This window comes from Heptranchias perlo, chromosome 37 (genome assembly GCF_035084215.1).
Source record: "Heptranchias perlo isolate sHepPer1 chromosome 37, sHepPer1.hap1, whole genome shotgun sequence".
Taxonomy (NCBI): domain Eukaryota; kingdom Metazoa; phylum Chordata; class Chondrichthyes; order Hexanchiformes; family Hexanchidae; genus Heptranchias; species Heptranchias perlo.
The window spans coordinates 11,406,770-11,425,298 of NC_090361.1; the positions used below are offsets into that span (position 1 = coordinate 11,406,770).

The following is an 18,529-nucleotide window of genomic DNA, read 5'->3' on the forward strand; positions in this document are numbered from 1 at the left end:
TCACTAAAAAACAGATTATCATGTTGCTGTTTGTGAGACCTTGCTGTGTGCAAATTGGCTGCCCCATTTCCTACATTACAACGGTGACTAAACTTCAAAAAGTACTTCATTGGCTGTAAATGCTTTGGGACGTCCTGAGGTCGTGAGAGGCGCTATATAAATGCAGGTCTTTCTTTCTCAGGTTTTTAACTGTTACCCCAGTGTTCTATGTCCAATTGGAACTTGCATTTGATACTTTATTTCTTTGATTATGAGATTCATTGTTATAATGTATGATAAAATACTTTGTCCTTGGAACGTAGATCAGGAGTGTTCAAACTGTGTGACTCGTGTGACCCTAGGGTTGGCAACTCTGATTTGACGTGTTCCTGGGAGTCTCATCACATGACCTCCTGCCTCCGACTGCCCCACCCAGTCAAACAGCCTTTTTTCCCCTATCTCCAATCACTAATAAATGAAATGTTCAAAGAAAATGAGAAAAAGACACCATTTTTTTTAAGGCCCCTGTGATTTTTCTCCTGGACGCTCCAGGGCATTCTTGGAGGGTTGGCAACCCTAAGTGACCCCTGACCCCCGGTCATGACCTGCAGCAGGAGTTACGTCTATTTTACAGCCATCGTGTGCCCAACGGATTTCACGCCAGCATTAGTAACATTTAACATTCCCTCCAGTGACAGGTTTTGCTGCTGTGGCTTTGATCGCCTACAACAACATGGATTCCATTCTCATTGGGAGCGTTTTCAACCTCAGCACCAGTGGTGGAAAACTGAAGCCATTTCGATTGATCTCAAATGTAGTTTCAGCCGCGATAACTAACAGAGACAGCCGTGGACTCGACCCGACAGTGAACATCACTTTCAGACACAAAGAGGTTTGTAAAGAGTTGTGCCAGTTTGGTGTACAGTTTGTAACAGATTGGGTCGCTGGCCCCCTCCCAGTCTCACAATGATATCCGTGCACTGAAACAGCGGCACTGGGTTTTAGGACTAACCAGGTATTTCCGTCCAGTGAGGCAATTTAATGAAACAGCGGAAAGATCGCCGGGCTGAGAATGAGATTAATCTGCAACTTTTCTTGTTATGTCACATAACATTATGTCACATATGGACCACTTGGAGTCGTCTGTGAGACAAAACAGCTCATTAAGGATGCAGGAAAACATAAATAAATGGAAACTATTTATTTCTCCTCATTACTGGAGTTTGGGAAAATTACAAACCTTTTAAAAATCCGCTGCCACTCCAATTTTCTCCCCTTCTCCCCTAAGTTGCTTAATAGGAAAAGAGGGAATTTAAAATTCTCATCCTTGTGTTTAAATCCCTTCTTGGCCTCCCTCCTCCCTATCTCTGTACCATTCTCCAGCCCTACAACTGCCCCCTTCCCGAACACTCCGTTCCTCTGTTTCTGGCCTCTTGTACATTTCACCCTCCCTTTGTCCCACCATTGGCAATTGTGCCATCAGCCACCTAGGCCCCACACTCTGGAATTCCCTCTCTAAACCCCTCTGCCTCCCTCTCCTCCTTTAAGAGCCTCCTGAAAACCCACCCCTTTAACCGAGCTTCTGGCACCTTTCCTAATCTCTCCTTCTTTGGCTGGACGTCTATTTTCGATTACAACTCTGTGAAGTGTCTTGGGATGTTGTTCTACGTTAAAAGTTCTGTAGAAGTGCAAGTTGTTGAGTAGATCATTTGGTCTATCAAGTTTGCTGCACCGTTTTGTTAGCCTTCGCATAGGAACAGTGGAACAGGAGTAGGCCATTCAGCCCCTCAAGCTTGTTCAATGAGATCATGGCTGATCTGAATCTTAACTGTATAACTTCAGTCGTACTTCCTTGCTGTTATACTCTAGAGCACTTTTTTTGAAGCCCAGCAACCTCTTAGTCTTATTGATCTGTCTTTTCAACTTCAACCTAGTATGAGTAGCCTTCCATTCCATTCACTCAATGAACCATAAGACCATAAGACCATAAGAGATAGGAGCAGTAGTAGGCCATTCATTCCCTCGAGCCTGCTCCGCCATTTAATGAGATCACGGCTGATCTGATTTTTACCTCAACTCCACTTTCCTGCCTTTTCCCCATATCCTTTGACTCCATTGCTGATCAAAAATTTGTCTAACTCAGCCTTGAATGTATTCAATGACTCAGCCTTCCCAGCTTTTTGGGGTAAAGAATTCCAAAGATTCGCAACCCTCTGGGAGAAGAAATTCCTCCTCATTTCCGTCTTAAACGGGCGACCCCTTATTCTGAGACTATGCCCCCTAATTTTAGATTCCCCCATGAGGGGTAACATCCTCTCAGCATCTACCCTATCGAGTCCCCTCAGAAACTTGTATGTTTCAATAAGATCGCCTCTCATTCTTCTAAACTCCAATGAGTATAGACCCAACCTGTTCAATCTTTCCTCATCAGACAACCCTTCCATACCCGGAATCAACCTAGTGAGCCTTTTCTGAACTGCCTCCAATGCAAGTATGTCCTTCCTTAAATAAGGGCACCAGAACTGTATGCAATACTCCAAGTGTGGTCACACCAGCACCCTGTACAGTTGTAGCATGACTTCCCTGCTTTTATACTCCTTCCCCCAAGAAATAAAGGCCAATATTCCGTTTGCCTTCCGGATTACCTGTTGCGCCTGTATGTTGACTTTTTGTGTTTCATGTACGAGGACACCCAGATCCCTCTGTACCGCATCATTTCGTAGTATTTCTCCATTCAAATAATATTTTGCTTTTTTATTTTTCCTCCCAAAGTGGATGACTTCACATTTTCCCACATTATATTCCATCTGCCAAATTGTGTCATGTGTGGAGGTAGACAGTGTCAACAGGTTATTCACTGGTGGAGAGGATCGCAGTTGACCCTTGAACCTGCCCTCACCCATTGTCCACACACATGCTGAGATGGTTGAAGACCAGCAACTGGTGCCTCGGCTGGGATTCAGCACAGACCCCGAGTTGAGCCTGGTTCATTCTCTTCTATGTGACTGCCTTTTCCCACTGAGTGTTACACACACAATCTACAGCTGGACCGGTAACTACAGAGGATAAAATGAAATCCTTGCTCTCCACAGGAAGCTAACGGTGATGGGACAATACACTGTGTCCACTGGAATTACGCAGCTGGGGAAAGTTATTGGTCTCCCAACGGGTGCAGCATGGCAGATTCCAATGGGACACACACCCAGTGTCGATGTAATCAGTTCTCCAACCTCGCTGTACTCATCACTCCCTTCGAATGGCAGGTATAAATGTTCATTCATTAATATTCTTCATGGTTAGTGCTCAATTCACAACAGCAATGATGGGTGAAGTAGGGCCTTAATGTTGTAGTGAGGGTGAGGTTGTTGTTTTTGTGGTGGAAGGATTCACAGGCTGATTAACAGTCTGACAGGCCTGGATGTGAATGGTCCTTCCATGGCTGTATAGGGTGGTTAGTCCTATACAGCGGGAGGGTTTTATGGGCCCCTACAACCTATATAATGAGGAGGGGGCCACCCACAACCACCAGACCCCAGCATCTTGCTGGATGCCAATCCTGAACCAGAGCTCCGGTCTCCACTTGCCAGACTGTCTGGAGCTCCAGTCTCCACTTGCTAGACTGTCTGGAGCTCCGGTCGCCACTTGCCAGACTGTCTGGAGCTCTGGTCTTCACTCACTGGGACTGTCTGGAGTAGGATTTGAACTCTGTAGCCTTGTGACTCAGAGGCAGGCACTCTATCACTGAGCCAAAGGCTCGTTCCAGTGAGGGGGAGGTATTGCTGTCAGATGTTACATTGCAATGAAAGTTCCTATTGTGTGAGATGAACACTTATCTTCAGCGTACTCCAGCTTTGCGCTGTTGGGTTGTAATTTAGTTTATTGAGAAACCTTGGGGAGGGACCAAGGCCCATAGTGCAGGACAATACAGAGGCTAAAGAAAGAATCAAGAAGTAATGGTTAGGTGACACCAGTGCTGGGCGTTAAAAATCTGCAGATTGTAGGAGGAAAGATAGACTGAGAGGTAGTGTTGAGGTCCCAAGAGAGAATGAGCTTGAGTAGAAGAGGTGTGGGAGATCTCGCCCCAAAATATGGGAGCAGTATTCAAGATATGGATGGACTTGGGATTTGTAGAGAATGTTAAAGGGAAAAGAGGGGGTTGATATGTAAACGGAAACAGAAACTCTTCCTCAGAGGCTGCTTTGGAAGAGATATGGGAGGTCCACCTGAGATCAGGGGACCATCAGTGTCCTTCTGTCACGGAGGAGATTCCAGTTCATTGCCTCCAACTTTCAGTTAAATTTCAACTAAGATTGCGGGGCTAGGGGGAGAAAATGGGGGAGTGGGACTAATTGGATAGCTCTTTCAAAGAGCCGGCAGAAGCTTGATGGACCGAATGGCCTTCTTTTGTGCCATATGGTTCTCTGATTCTGCAGTTCTGTGGCTCAAAGGTTTAATGATTCTATAATTCTATGATTCGGTGATTCTGTGGTTCGATAACTCGATGGTTCTATGATCAATTAAGCTGCATTTTAATAAGAATCACTCAGAGCTGGAGTCTTTTTAATGGTTTTTTCTTATTCCCTTGTAGTCCGAACCTCCTGCTCTGACTATAATTACATTCATCGGGATCCCTATATCTCTGGTGTGCCTCGCTGTTGCTATCGCGACTTTTGTCTTTTGCAAGCAGCTTAAAAGTGCCGTGACGGCCACCCACGTCCAGCTGTGCGTGAGCCTCTTCCTGGCAGAGCTGCTCTTCATCACGGGGATCGACAGAACCAGAAACCGGGTAAGAGACCCCCTTCCTCATCCAGCAGCACACGAGAGGCAGGTTAACCTGGGATCACGCTCTGCAGTGTTTGTGATCTCAATTGAAGTAAATTATATAAAATCATTTATTAATAAGGGAGACTTAAAGGTGGGAGGGGGGCAATTTTACGCTATCGGGTGCAACGCTGGTTTTACACCCGTCTGATTTTACTCTCTGTTGAAGTCAGTATTCGGTGGGGTGTAAAACCAGCGTTCCCATGGATTTCCCGCCCAGTGAGATTGGTTAAAGTGTCCCCCTAAAGTGTGATGTGGAGATGCCGGTGATGGACTGGGGTTGACAATTGTAAACAATTTTACAACACCAAGTTATAGTCCAACAATTTTATTTGAAATTCACAAGCTTTCGGAGGCTTCCTCCTTCCTCAGGTGAATGTGGAGATGATCCACAACATTCCACAACATTCACCTGAGGAAGGAGGAAGCCTCCGAAAGCTTGTGAATTTCAAATAAAATTGTTGGACTATAACTTGGTGTTGTAAAATTGTTTACAATTGTCCCCCTAAAGTGTGCGAGAGCTTGTGCGTAGCTCACCGTCGGTGTGTTCTCAGTCTGTGCCATTGCATTTTATTTTATTGGGAGATTTGTGCACGTGTCTGTTTGCGTATAAATGTCTCCAGGCTTTTTGTTCAGATTCAATGCTTTTGTCTAATGAAAGGATTCTTTGTGGATTGCTGGCTTGCAGAAACCCAGTGCACTCCTCCTCCTCCTCCCATCGGCAGAGTCCACTCGGCTGATTGAACCCAGCCCTCCACCGTGCACCAACTCGGGAACGTGATCCCTGGGTGATTGACCCAGGGACAGCGAGGCTGCCCCGAGCTCAGACCAGCTAACTGGAGATCGCACCTCTGGTCTGCACGGCTCACATCGGATGCTCGGTAGAGTGGGGGAATTCAGCCTAATGGTGGGAAGTAAATGTTAGAGGGAAGTCAGCACCAGGCTGCTCTTACGTCCCTCCTATCTGAGGACGAGGTAGCATTGGCATTGGTCGAGTAACCCCTTTCTGGAAGGGCTCGAGCGGCTGACAGATGAAGACCGGATCAAGCTCGGTGGTGATGCCCCTGCAGTCGAATAGCTTCTGCTACTCATCGCTACAGCTCGCAACTGAATCCACCACCATCTGGATCATAGGCTTGGGAGGGTTTGAGGGTAACTCTGTGAGAAATATACATGGCCAATGGCCAAATCAGTCCATCTGAAATGTTGATGAAATGCCCAGGCCCCAAGATTTTAATAGATATTTCCAAAGAGGAAATAATTCTGAGAGATACGCTGTTTGTCTGTCTTTGTTTCTTAGCAGTGAGACTGTTAAAGAATGCAAATGTTATGCACTAATTCGAAAATTGTAGGACACGTGCTCCTATATAAAAAATACCTTAATTACTGATCATTTTTATGTTATCTACAATCTCTCTCTTGCCTTGGGTAGAATATATTAGGTTGACAATTGGATAAGAGGTAGGAGACAAAAAGTAGGGACAAAGGGAACACAGTGGGATGTGACATGTGCTGTTCCCGAGATCTGTACTGGGGCCTCAGCTTTTCACCATATTTATCGCTGACTTGGATGAAGGAATAGAGAGCCTTATATCCAAGCTTGCAGACGACACTAAGTTGGGAAGCACAGTTGGTTGTTTAGATGGGAGCAGGAAGTTACAAACGGACACAGACAGATTAAGTGAGTGGGCAACACAGTGGCAAATGGAGTTCAATGTGGAGAAGTGTGAGGTCATCCACTTTGGATTCGAGAAAGACAAATCGGAATATTTTCTTAATGAAACTAGGAACTGTGGAGGAGCAAAGGTGTCCAAATCAGTAAAAGCTAGTGCACAGGTACAAAAAGTAGTCAAAAAGACTAAAGGAATGTTGGCCTTTATCTCAAGAGGGTTGGAATACACTGGGGAGGAAGTTATGCTTCAGTTATACAGAGGCTTGGTCAGACCCCATCTGGGATACTGTGTTCAGTTCTGGGCACTGCACCTCAGGAAGGATATATTGGCCTTGGAGGGAGTGCAGCGCAGATTCACTAGAATGATACCGGGGTTAAAGGGTTAGATTATGAGGACAGGTTGCATAAACTTGGCTTGTATTCCCTTGAGTTTAGAAGTTTGAGGAGTGATCTAATCAAGGTCTTTAAAATAATAAAGGCAGATGATAGGGTAAATACAGAGAAACTATTTCTTCTGGTGGGTGAATCCAGAACAACGGGGGGAATAATCTTAAGAGGTCTCAGAGCTAGGCTGATCAGGAGTGAAATCAGGAAGTACCTTTTCACACAAAGTCTACTGGAAACCGAGAACCTTCTTCCTCAAAAGGCTGTGGTTGCTGGGGAACAGTTGAAATTTTCAAGACTGAGATCGATAGATTTCTGTTGGGTAAGGATATCAAGGGATAGGGACCAAAGATGGGTAAATGGAGTTGAGGTACAGATCAGCCATGATCAAATTGAATGGCAGAACAGACTCGAGGGGCAGAATGGCCTCCTCCCGTTTCTGTGTATAAACAAGTCTTTATTGAACTGAAACTGTATCATTGGAACGACAACATTAAGCGAGTGGGCTGTGAAGGGCTCTCATGGTGTTTCTTATTGTTTCAGGTTGTGTGTGGGATTGTGGCAGGATTTTTACACTACTTGTTCCTGGCAGCGTTTGTTTGGATGTTTCTGGAAGGAGTCCAGCTATATCTCATGGTCAGAAACATCAGGAAATTGAGGGCTTCCCATTCAGAGAAAATTGAGAAGTACATGTACCTCTGTGGCTACGGCACCCCTGCAGTAATCGTGGTCATTTCTGCTGCAGTGTATCCCGATGGCTATGGGTCATCCATGCAGTAAGTAACATGTCATGTTTTTCCCAGCTTGGCGATTGTTCACTTCCTGTTGACGCAATCACTAAACACATTCCTGTCTGACCAGGCGACAAGAAAAAGCTTGTTATTTGAGCTACGATTTCGAGCTTTGGAACGCTGAGTCAGAAGGCCATGGGTTCAAGTCCCAATCCAGAGACTTGAGCACGATAGCTAGGCTGACACTTCAAGTTCAGTACCGAGGGGGTGCTACATTGTTGGAGGTGCCGTCTTTCGGATGAGACGTTAAACCGTGGCCCCGTCTGCCCTCTCAGGTGGACGTAAAGGATCCCATGGCACTATTTGAAGAAGAGCAGGGGATTTCTCCCCGGTGTCCTGGCCAATATTTATCCCTAACCAACATCACTAAAAACTGATGATCTGGTCATTATTGTGGGATCTTGCTGTGTGCAAATTGGCAGCCATGTTTCCTACATTACAACAGTGACTACATTCAAAAGTACTTCATTGGCTGTAAAGCGCTTTGGGACATCCTGAAACTCAATACAAATGCAAGTCTTTCTTTCTTTCTATTTGTAACATCCTAACAAAAATTCCCTTAGACGCTGTTCTGATTTTGTTCTTTGCGTCCATGAACGCTTTTAAATAGATTATCAAGAACTCAACTTCTACACATCTGTAAACCTTAGATCCAATACATTTGAACTGTTTCTTGGTTCTAACTTACTCTCAGGTATGGTGCGACAAACAGCTGCTTCCCTGGTGCCTCACTCAAATAGGATTCTTCATTCATCAGTTTACCCTCATCCATGCCTTTGTTACCTCTAGACTCGACTAATCCAATGCTCCCCTAGCCAGCCTCCCATCTTCCACCTTCCATAAACTTCAGCTCACCCAAAACTCTGCTGCCCATATCCTAACTCGCACCAAGTCCCGTTCACCCAACACCCCTGTGCTCGCTGACCTACATTGGCTCCTGTTCCGGCAACGCCTCGATTTAAAAATTCTCATCCTTGTTGTCAAATCCCTCCATGACCTCGCCCCTCCCTATCTCTGTAACCTCCTCCAGCTCTACAACCCTCCGAGTTCTCTGCACTCCTTCAATTCTTGCCTTTTACGCATCCCCGATTTTAATCGCTCCACCATTGGTGGCTGTACCTTCAGCTGCCTGGGCCTTAGGCTCTAGAATTCCCTCCCTAAACGTCTCCGACTCTCCACCTCTCTCTTCTCCTTTAAGACGCTCATTAAAACCTACCTCTTTGACCAAGCATTTGGTTACTTGTCCTAATATCTCCTTATGTGGCTCGGTGTCAAATTTTGTTTGATAAGACTCCTGTGAAGCACCTTGGGATGTTTTACTATGTTAAAGGCGCTATATAAATGCAAGTTGTTGTACAGAGTGGTAGCGGGCTATTCCACCACATGAGGCATCGCATTCAAGCTCAATCCTCTCGTTGCCTGATTTCTACACATTTGCAGCAATCATTGGATAGTCATCAGGACCAAAGGCACCGGCTGATTTTTTTCTCTTCCATCCCTGGTGGGGGTTGAGCTTGGCTGAGCGTCCCCTGCCACTTCCTTCGCTGGGAGCTCCTAATTCCACACAGACCACGCACTGAACATGGGTCTGTATAGTTCATTTGCACTGATTTACTAAATGTTGATCACAATGCTGCATTTTCTGAACGTTTAATGTGCCCTAAACCAGTGGGGTACGAGGAGAATTTTTTTTTACGCAGCGAGTTTGTTACGATCTGGAATGCGCTGCCTGAAAGGGTGGTGGAAGTAGATTCAATAGTAACTTTCAAAAGAGAATACTTGTAGGGGAGAAAATTGCAGGGCTATGGGGAAAGAGCAGGGGAATGGGACTAATTGGATTGCTCTGTCAGAGTGCTGGCACAGGCACGATGGAACGAATGGCCTCCTTCTGTGCTGTAAGAGTCTATAATTCTAACGTTAATCTCAAATGCTTTTATTCTTCTGCTGTTACGCTGCAGCTGCTGGCTACGGACGCATAGAGGATTCACTTGGAGCTTCCTGGGGCCTGTGTGTGTAATAATTGGGGTACATTTTTATATTATTCATATTGAGATTGTGGTGTTGTAGTTGCTGTTCATTTGATTATGTGATTATGTTGCAAACATGCAGCAAAGTAAATCCCGCCTCTGAGGCCTGTGCCTCAGCTCGTCTGCTGCTGACACACTCATCCATGCCTTTGTTACCTCTAGACTTGACTATTCCAATGCTCTCCTGGCCAGCTTCCCATCTTCCGCCTTTCATAAACTTAAGCTCATCCTAAACTCTGCTGCCTGTATCCTAACTCGCGCCAAGTCCCGTTCACCCAACACCCCTGTGCTCGCTGACCTACATTGGCTCCCGTTCCAGCAACGCCTCGATTTGAAAATTCTCATCCTTGTTTTCAAATCCCTCAATGGCCTGGCCTCCTTCCTCCAGCAGCTGGAGTGGCACTATCTCTCTATCTCCTCCAGCCCTACAACCCTCCGAGATCTCTGCGCTCCTCCAATTCTGGCCTCTTGCGCAACCCTGATTTTTATCGCTCCACCATTGGCGGCCGTGCCTTCAGCTGTCTAGGCCCTAAGCTCTGGAATTCCCTCCCTAAACATCTCTGCCTCTCCACCTCTCTCTCCTTCTTTAAGATGCTCCTTAAAACCTACTTCTTTGACCAAGCACCTTTCCTAATATCTCCTTATGTGGCTCAGTGTCAAATATTGTTTGATAATCGCTCCTGTGAAGCACCTTGGGACATTTTACTACGTTAAAGGCGCTATATAAATGCAAGTTATTGCTGTTGTTGTTTATTCAGCTACTGTGTAGGTATTGGGTGAGGACAGGACCTCAGAAAGGACACCCTTTGGTAAAATAGTCTATCTGGTTGCTTCAAGAATGTAATACCAGGTACTGGGTCCTGGCTGGCCGATAAAACAGAGCTTTGGAGCCAGTTTTCAGCCGATAACCAATATCTGGCTGTGTTTTGTCCCATATCCAGAATGGATGGTGGGATCATGAAGGCACAAAAAAATTTCTGGACTTGCCATTTAGAAGCTCATAGATTGTAAAAGGGGAGGGAGAATCGAGAGAGGGAAGAGGTGGCTCAGTATTGAGGGGAACTCATTATGTGGCAGAAATGCGCCGCCCGCCATATTGGTAAAGGCAGAAAAAGAGGCGTCCAGGGTCCGTGCCTGGAACAGGTGTTAGGCTTTTTGCATGTGCAAATAGGGGGCCTAAGGCCTATGTGAGGCCTCCTTAGCAAAGTTGGGCTGCCCTGAACGCAGCTAGCGCCAGGCTTCAGGCAGTGTGGGTCGGAGAATCGGTGCTGCCACATTGACGCTCTCTCTCCACCCTGAGCTCCCGTTGAGCGCAGTCCCTCATCGGGAGTGCAGGTTCCATCAATTCATCCTATTTTTATTTTTGTTCGACTCTTTCGACAGATCAACACATTTCTGTTCCTGACAACACTCTGGACTTTGAAGAAAGAAGTTTCCAAGCGTGACATGGCAGTGTCAAAACTTCAGGACACAAGGTGAGTCCCACCAAGATCTCCAAACTTCTTTTTTTAAAAAGTTTTACTGCCTCCGCTCCTCTGCTGAAGGAATCGATTCCTTGCCGGAGTATAATTCTGAGCTGCTCGGCACCATGAGGGTACCCCGCCCAAGTAGCTATCATTCACGGGTGAGCCTTGACTGTGAGCGACAGCTGGCTATTCGACTGTGGGAGGCATCGCACCCGGGCCCAATCTGACGCACGCTCTTCCAGAAGGGATCATCGGGTAGTGACCAGGAGTGTAGAACTCCTCTTTAATCAAGGGGCATTGAGACTAAAGGGAGACCCCAGCAGAAGGAGATAGAGAGAGGTGTAACTGAGAATAAAGTAGCACTGTGGTCCAGCTGAGGTCAGCTAGGTCAAAACAGTGGAGTGGGACTTCATCCCACAACCTTCAGGATTATAGACTTTATTACTGATCATAGGACTTTATTTGGCACAGATAATTAAATGCAAAATTTAATGCTTATAGTAAACTTTAGATAATTGCATCAGAGTTTAAATTATTAATAATGTCAATTTTTAATCTCTTCATTATTTCATAAGTAAATGCAATTATATTTGCAAACTGTAGTCAGGTGTCAGGTGACCAGATGTCACATGGCCAGATGTCACGTGTTTGATCCTCCAGGAATATGGGCAATGAGAATTGGCAACCCTACTGATCGTCTAGGCCCAGGGTCCATGGAACTGAACCTCATCGAGAGTCAGAAAAGGAAGGGGAAATCAGGGGGGAAAATAAGTCATCACAGCAGTAACTAGTTTATAACGTTGTATAAAATTACGGTGTTTCATGCACACACATTGAACATGTCTGGCCAGCTCTGCATCTCACCGGTCTCTCCTCGTTGCAGGATGCTGGCGTTTAAAGCCATTGCGCAGGTGTTTATCCTGGGCTGTACCTGGATTCTCGGGTTGTTCCACTTTGGGGAAGAAGCCCTGGTGATGGCCTATTTATTCATCATCGTCAACAGTTTCCAGGGCGCCTTCATCTTCATCATCCTCTGTGTGCTGAATTCCAGGGTAGGGAACGTCATAGGACTTAATCGTAAAGTTGATGCTTGAATCCAGTGTAAGACAGGCGGCTATTTTGTCCCTTCCAATTTTTTTCCCCTTCCTCTCCTGAAGGAATTGGGGTAGAAATTCGACTCGGGCGGCAGCGCAAAACGGGCGGTATGGCATCAGCCGCCCGTTATATGCCCATCCCGATATTCGTTGACTCCATTGACTTTAATGCGCCAACGCCCATCACCTCTCAGTTCCAGGGGTGTCAGCTGCCCTCGTTCATCTTGTGTAGGCCTAGAAAAGCAAGGGAGCAGATTTTGAGGCCTCCCGCCCGGCAGAAACAGGGCAACAGGGCCCAGAGAATGGTGGAGGAGTGACTTCCAGTCCGTCCCCACTGTGGCTGTGGCCGCTGCAATCTAGCCACGGGCCTACCACTTGGATCAGGCAGGAAGCCTTTCTAATATGATGTGCATAGGACCCCTGTTTGCCATTTTAGGACAGTACAGCGCAGGCTCTGCCCAGTATCAGGCGTTGGACCAGCCAAAGGGGAGCCCAAAGGTAAGTTTTACTGTATTTTTGTGGGGCCAGGAGGAATAGGCATAATCTTAGAATAAGGGGCTGCTCTTTCAAAACTGAGATGAGGAGAAACTTCTTCACTCAGAGGGTAGTAGGTCTGTGGAATTTGCTGCCCCAGGTAAGCTGCGGAAGCTACATCATTAAATAAATTTAAAACAGTTTCCTAGAAGTAAAGGGAATTAGGGGTTACGGGGAGCGGGCAGGAAATTGGACATGAATTTAGATTTGAGGTCAGGATCAGATCAGCCATGATCTTATTGAATGGCGGAGCAGGCTCGAGGGGCCGATTGGCCTACTCCTGCTCCTAGTTCTTATGTTCTTATGTTCTCCTCTGAGCTCCACCAAACTAGCCTGGTCCGCCTCTGCTCTGGGATCCCCCCCCCCGACCCGGCCCTCAAAGTGGACTGGACCCCCTGCTGGGACTATCGGACGGCCGGTTGCCCGAAGTCTGCACTGGGGGGGACATCTGCTCCCAAGTGTCCTGGACAACCTGATCCCTTCCCACCCGATGTCCACATTTTCCAGCAGTGGTCACCAAATAGGGATTGAGAGCGTCAGCCCTGCCTGATTGCTCTCCATCCCCTCTCCTCCTTCCTAGCCCAAAGGCCAATTACTGCCCCTTGTCTGAAATCGCCAAACTCAGCGCCGACCAGGAATCGAACCTGGGGCCTTCTGGAATGTTCTTCCTTTCCACAAGTCACAGGCGGTATTGAGTATGACGAGGAGTTTTATCCTTATTCCGTACAGACATCTCCAGCCTTTTGTAAAACATTCTGTTATAAAGTGATGTGGAGATGCCGGTGATGGACTGGGGTTGACAATTGTAAACAATTTTACAACACCAAGTTATAGTCCAGCAATTTTATTTGAAATTCACAAGCTTTCGGTGGCTTCCTCCTTCCTCAGGTGAATGTGGAAATGAAATCCTCGAACCTATCGCATTTATAAATCACAGAACAATGCTTAGTGATTACAGACAGTGTTTTCAACTGCCCGTTGCCAAGGCAATCAGTGTGCAGACAGACAGGTGTTACCTACAGATCCCCCGAATATACAAACCACCAAAAAAAAAAGAGAGAGAGGCAGAAACATCGAAAAGACAGCAAATGACCCGTTGTATTAAAAACAGATAACATTTGTTCACTGGTGGGGTAACGTGTAGCGTGACATGAACCCAAGATCCCGGTTGAGGCCGTCCTCATGGGTGCGGAACTTGGCTATCAATTTCTGCTCGACGATTTTGCGTTGTCGTGTGTCTCGAAGGCCACCTTGGAGTACGCTTACCCGAAGGTCGGTGGCTGAATGTCCCTGACTGCTGAAGTGTTCCCCGACTGGGAGGGAACTCTCCTGTTTGGCGATTGTTGCGCGGTGTCTGTTCATCCGTTGTCGCAGTGTCTGCATGGTCTCGCCAATGTACCATGCTCTGGGGCATCCTTTCCTGCAACGTATGAGGTAGACAACGTTGGCCGAGTCACAGGAGTATGAACCATGTACCTGGTGGGTGGTGTCCTCTCGTGTGATGGTGGTATCTGTGTCGATGATCTGGCATGTCTTGCAGAGGTTGCCGTGGCAGGGTTGTGTGGTGTCGTGGACGCTGTTCTCCTGAAAGCTGGGTAATTTGCTGCGAACGATGGTCTGTTTGAGGTTGGGTGGCTGTTTGAAGGCGAGTAGTGGAGGTGTGGGGATGGCCATAGCGAGGTGTTCGTCGTCATTGATGACATGTTGAAGGTTGCGGAGAACATGGCGTAGTTTCTCCGCTCGGGGGAAGTACTGGACGACAAAGGGTACTCTGTTAGTTGCGTCCCGTGTTGGTCTCCTGAGGAGGTCTATGCGATTTTTCGCTGTGGCCCGTCGGAACTGTCGATCGATGAGTCGAGCGTCATATCCCGTTCTTACTAGGGCATCTTTCAGCGTCTGTAAGTGTCCATCGCGTTCCTCCTCGTCTGAGCAGACCCTGTGTATTCGCAGGGCCTGTCCATAGGGGATGGCCTCTTTGACGTGGTTAGGGTGGAAGCTGGAAAAGTGGAGCATCGTGAGGTTGTCTGTGGGCTTGCGGTAGAGTGAGGTGCTGAGGTGCCCGTCTTTGATGGAGATTCGTGTGTCCAAGAAAGAAACTGATTCTGAGGAGTAGTCCATGGTGAGCTTGATGGTGGGATGGAACTTGTTGATGTTATCGTGTAGTCTCTTTAGTGATTCCTTGCCGTGAGTCCATAAAAAGAAAATGTCGTCGATGTATCTGGTGTATAGTGTTGGTTGGAGGTCCTGTGCAGTGAAGAAGTCGTGCTCGAACTTGTGCATGAAAATGTTGGCATATTGGGGTGCGTATTTGGTCCCCATGGCTGTTCCATGTGTTTGGGTAAAGAACTGGTTATCGAAGGTGAAGACATTGTGATCCAGGATGAAGAGGATGAGTTGTAGGATGGCGTCTGGAGATTGGCTGTTGTTGGTGTTGAGTATTGATGCTGTCGCAGCGATGCCGTCATCGTGGGGGATACTGGTGTAGAGTGCCGAGACGTCCATCGTGGTGAGAAGTGTTCCTGCTTCAACTGGTCCGTGGGTACTGAGTTTTTGTAGGAAGTCTGTAGTGTCGCGACAGAAGCTGGGAATTCCCTGTACGATGGGTTTCAGGATGCCCTCGATGTATCCAGAGATGTTCTCACACAGGGTTCCGTTGCCTGATACGATAGGACGTCCGGGTGTGTTGGCAACGGGCAGTTGAAAACACTGTCTGTAATCACCAAGCATTGTTCTGTGATTTATAAATGCGAAGGGTTCGAGGATTTCATTTCCACATTCACCTGAGGAAGGAGGAAGCCTCCGAAAGCTTGTGAATTTCAAATAAAATTGCTGGACTATAACTTGGTGTTGTCAAATTGTTTACAATTGTTATAAAGTGGGCATCTCACAGAGGAGATCTGCAATAAGCAGAGAAAGTGTAATTCATCGCAGGAAATATCAGTGTCAGGAGTTTTGACGGAGCATCACAGCTGACCCGATCCCACTGTGACTATATTTAAATTCCGCATAATTTATACCAAGAGCAAGTTTTCCCCCCATCAACAACAATGTGACAGGCTCACAGATTCAGCGTGAAATTGTTGGCATTCGGTTACAAGTCACCGGATTGTTGACTGTGTGTGGTGTCAAAATTTGTTTGATAACGCTCCTGTGAAGCGCCTTGGGACGTTTTACTACAAGTTGTTGTTATCTCGCCTTCAGGTGAGGACTGAATACCGGAAATGGTTTTCCATGATGTGCTGGACGAAGAAGATATTTTCACTCAAGAATCTCGCCCCAATCATGCCAATGCCAGCCGAGTCGGTAAGTAGGCTTTAATTGGTATCCATTCGCGTTCCACTGGTGGCGGAACGGTCAGTGACAGCCGTTAAATATTTGGCCGAGGCACATCCTCCGATTTTCTTTTGCTCAGCTGGTGCCCCAAGTTGGTGTCTGAAAACACCGGGGGGGGGTGGAAAATCCGTCTTGGACCGCGGCGCCAACCAAGGGGGTATCGCACTGGCCGGCCGTTATACGCCCCATTCAGTTCCATTGAAGTCAATGGCAATGACAAGCTATTCAATCACAGGGGGCATCACAGCTGAGCCCGATCCTGTTCTCACCTGACGTGTGTTGCCAGCAAGCATTGCTGGAGAGCATTGAGAAGGGCGAAGGAACCCTGGCTGATTTTTCCTCTTCCTTGTCCAGGAGTGCTGTCGGTAAGACTCTTTTCTCTTAAAAAAAAAGAGAAGGCTGAAGGGTGACGTGATAGAGTTCTTCAAGATTATGAAAGGGTTCGATAGGGTAGACATAGAGAAGATGTTTCCACTTGTGGGGGAGACCAAAACTAGAGGTCATAAATATAAGATAGTCACCAATAAATCCAATAGGGAATTCAGGAGAAACTTTTTTACCCAGAGAGTGGTTACAATGTGGAACTTGCTACCACATGGAGTAGTTGAGGCGAATATTATAGATGCATCTAAGGGAAGGCTAGATAAACACATGAGGGAGACAGGAATAGAAGGATATGCTGATAGGGTTAGATGAAGAGGGGTGGGAGGAGGCTCGTGTGGAGCATAAACATCGGCATGGACAAGTTGTGCTGAATGACCTGTTTCCGTACCGTACATTCTGTGTAATTCCATGTAATTGTAGTGCCCTTGCTGTCTTCCTGAAAGGGACCAGTTAACTCAGCATAGACCAGGATTGAACCTGAGACCATTCTGGCTGCATGGTTCAGCTACTCACTGGATGAACTCACTGAGCCATCGGAGGACTCTGAAATATTGCTTTGTGTCCTCTTCAGGCCAAATCCCGTACCATAGATTTGTTCTAAGTAAAAACAAAGTTACTGAATATGATCATAAGAATTTATTTTCCATTTGGACGCAGAACTTGACGAACTGATGACGCTGCTCCCCCCTCCTTGTTGTGTGACGTAGACCTAACAGATGAAGAAGTAAAGATCATCATTCTCTTTGATGTGGTAATGAGAATGGACTTTTCAAAGATACTTGAATTATCCTACATCTGTGCGATGGGTTGAAGGACTCTGAATATTTCAGTCAAGAGTCTCATATCAGTGTATTTGAGTTTTGTATTGTTTCACAGTTACAGTATGTTGTGGCACAGTTTCTCCCAAACCCGCGAGCAACACCAGCCAGAGGACAATAACAGCAGGTGCATGGGAACACCATCACCTCCAAGTTCCCCTCCAAGTCACACACCATCCCGACTTGGACATACATCGGCCGTTCCTTTATCGTCGCTGGGTCAGAATCCTGGAATTCCCTGCCTAACAGCACTGTGGGAGAACCTTCACCACCCGGACTGCAGCGGTTCAAGAAGAAGGCCCACCACCACCTTCTCAAGGGGCAACTAGGGATGGGCAATAAATGCCGGCCTTGCCAGCGACGCCCACATCCCAAAAATGAATAAACAAAAAGTTACATCTTACTGTGTACATCTTACACTGTGATACATGCTAGGTGGAGCTTTTGGCAACTGGTGTAGAATTATGGGTGGGTATTGTTCCTTTTTCTGTTTAATTGAGAGCACAACAGACTGTTTCAATAATGAGTATTTATTCTAAACCTGTCTAGCAGCTTGGCTCAATTGTTGACTCTCTCACCTCTGAGCCAGAAGCTTGTGACTTCCAGCACCACTCCAGGACTCGAGCACATGATCCAGGCTGACATTTCAGAGCAGGATTATCAGAGGCGCACCTTGCAGTCTGTCAGAACACCAAAGATCCCATGGCACTATTGGAAGAAGAGCTGGGAATTGGTGAGATGCTAGGAACTGTGTTGGAGCAGATAGATTTAGAGGTCCATGTACAGAAATCACAACCAACTAGTGGACAGGCATGAAATAATAATCAAAAAGGCCAATGGAATGTTGGCCTTCATTTCAAGGAGGCTGGAATACAAACGGGTGGAAGTTATGCTACAGTTGTATGAAGCTCTGGTCGGCTCTACATCTGGAGTATTGTGTTCAGTTCTGGGCACCGCACCTCAGGAAGGATATATTGGTCTTGGAGGGGGTGCAGCACAGATTCACCAGCATGATACCGGGGCCAAAAGGATTTGATAGGGTAGATAAAGAGAAACTATTTCCTCTGGTGGGGGAGTCCAGGGCAAGGAGACATAACCTTGAAATTAGAGCTAGGCTGTTCAGGGGTGATGTCAGGAAGCACTTCGTCACACGAAGGGTAGTGGAAATCTGGAATTCTCTCCCCCTAGTACATGAATCACAAAAAGTTAGTATGCAGGTACTGCAA

The 18,529-nt window shown here is 46.8% G+C and overlaps 1 protein-coding gene across 1 annotated transcript in view; it reads left to right on the forward strand.

Moving 5' to 3' along the window:
• Positions 1 to 17,764, forward strand: part of LOC137304243 (adhesion G protein-coupled receptor E3-like) — a 49,573-nt gene extending 31,809 nt beyond the window's left edge. Inside the window, exons 10-18 of the mRNA XM_067972798.1 lie at positions 672 to 871; positions 3,072 to 3,242; positions 4,568 to 4,765; positions 7,400 to 7,632; positions 9,606 to 9,672; positions 11,058 to 11,149; positions 12,024 to 12,192; positions 15,970 to 16,071; positions 17,143 to 17,764. Coding sequence (XP_067828899.1) covers positions 672 to 871; positions 3,072 to 3,242; positions 4,568 to 4,765; positions 7,400 to 7,632; positions 9,606 to 9,672; positions 11,058 to 11,149; positions 12,024 to 12,192; positions 15,970 to 16,071; positions 17,143 to 17,157 — 1,247 coding nt within the window. The 3' untranslated portion in view covers positions 17,158 to 17,764. The remainder of the gene's footprint in view (positions 1 to 671; positions 872 to 3,071; positions 3,243 to 4,567; positions 4,766 to 7,399; positions 7,633 to 9,605; positions 9,673 to 11,057; positions 11,150 to 12,023; positions 12,193 to 15,969; positions 16,072 to 17,142) is intronic.
• Positions 17,765 to 18,529: the final 765 nt, after the last annotated feature.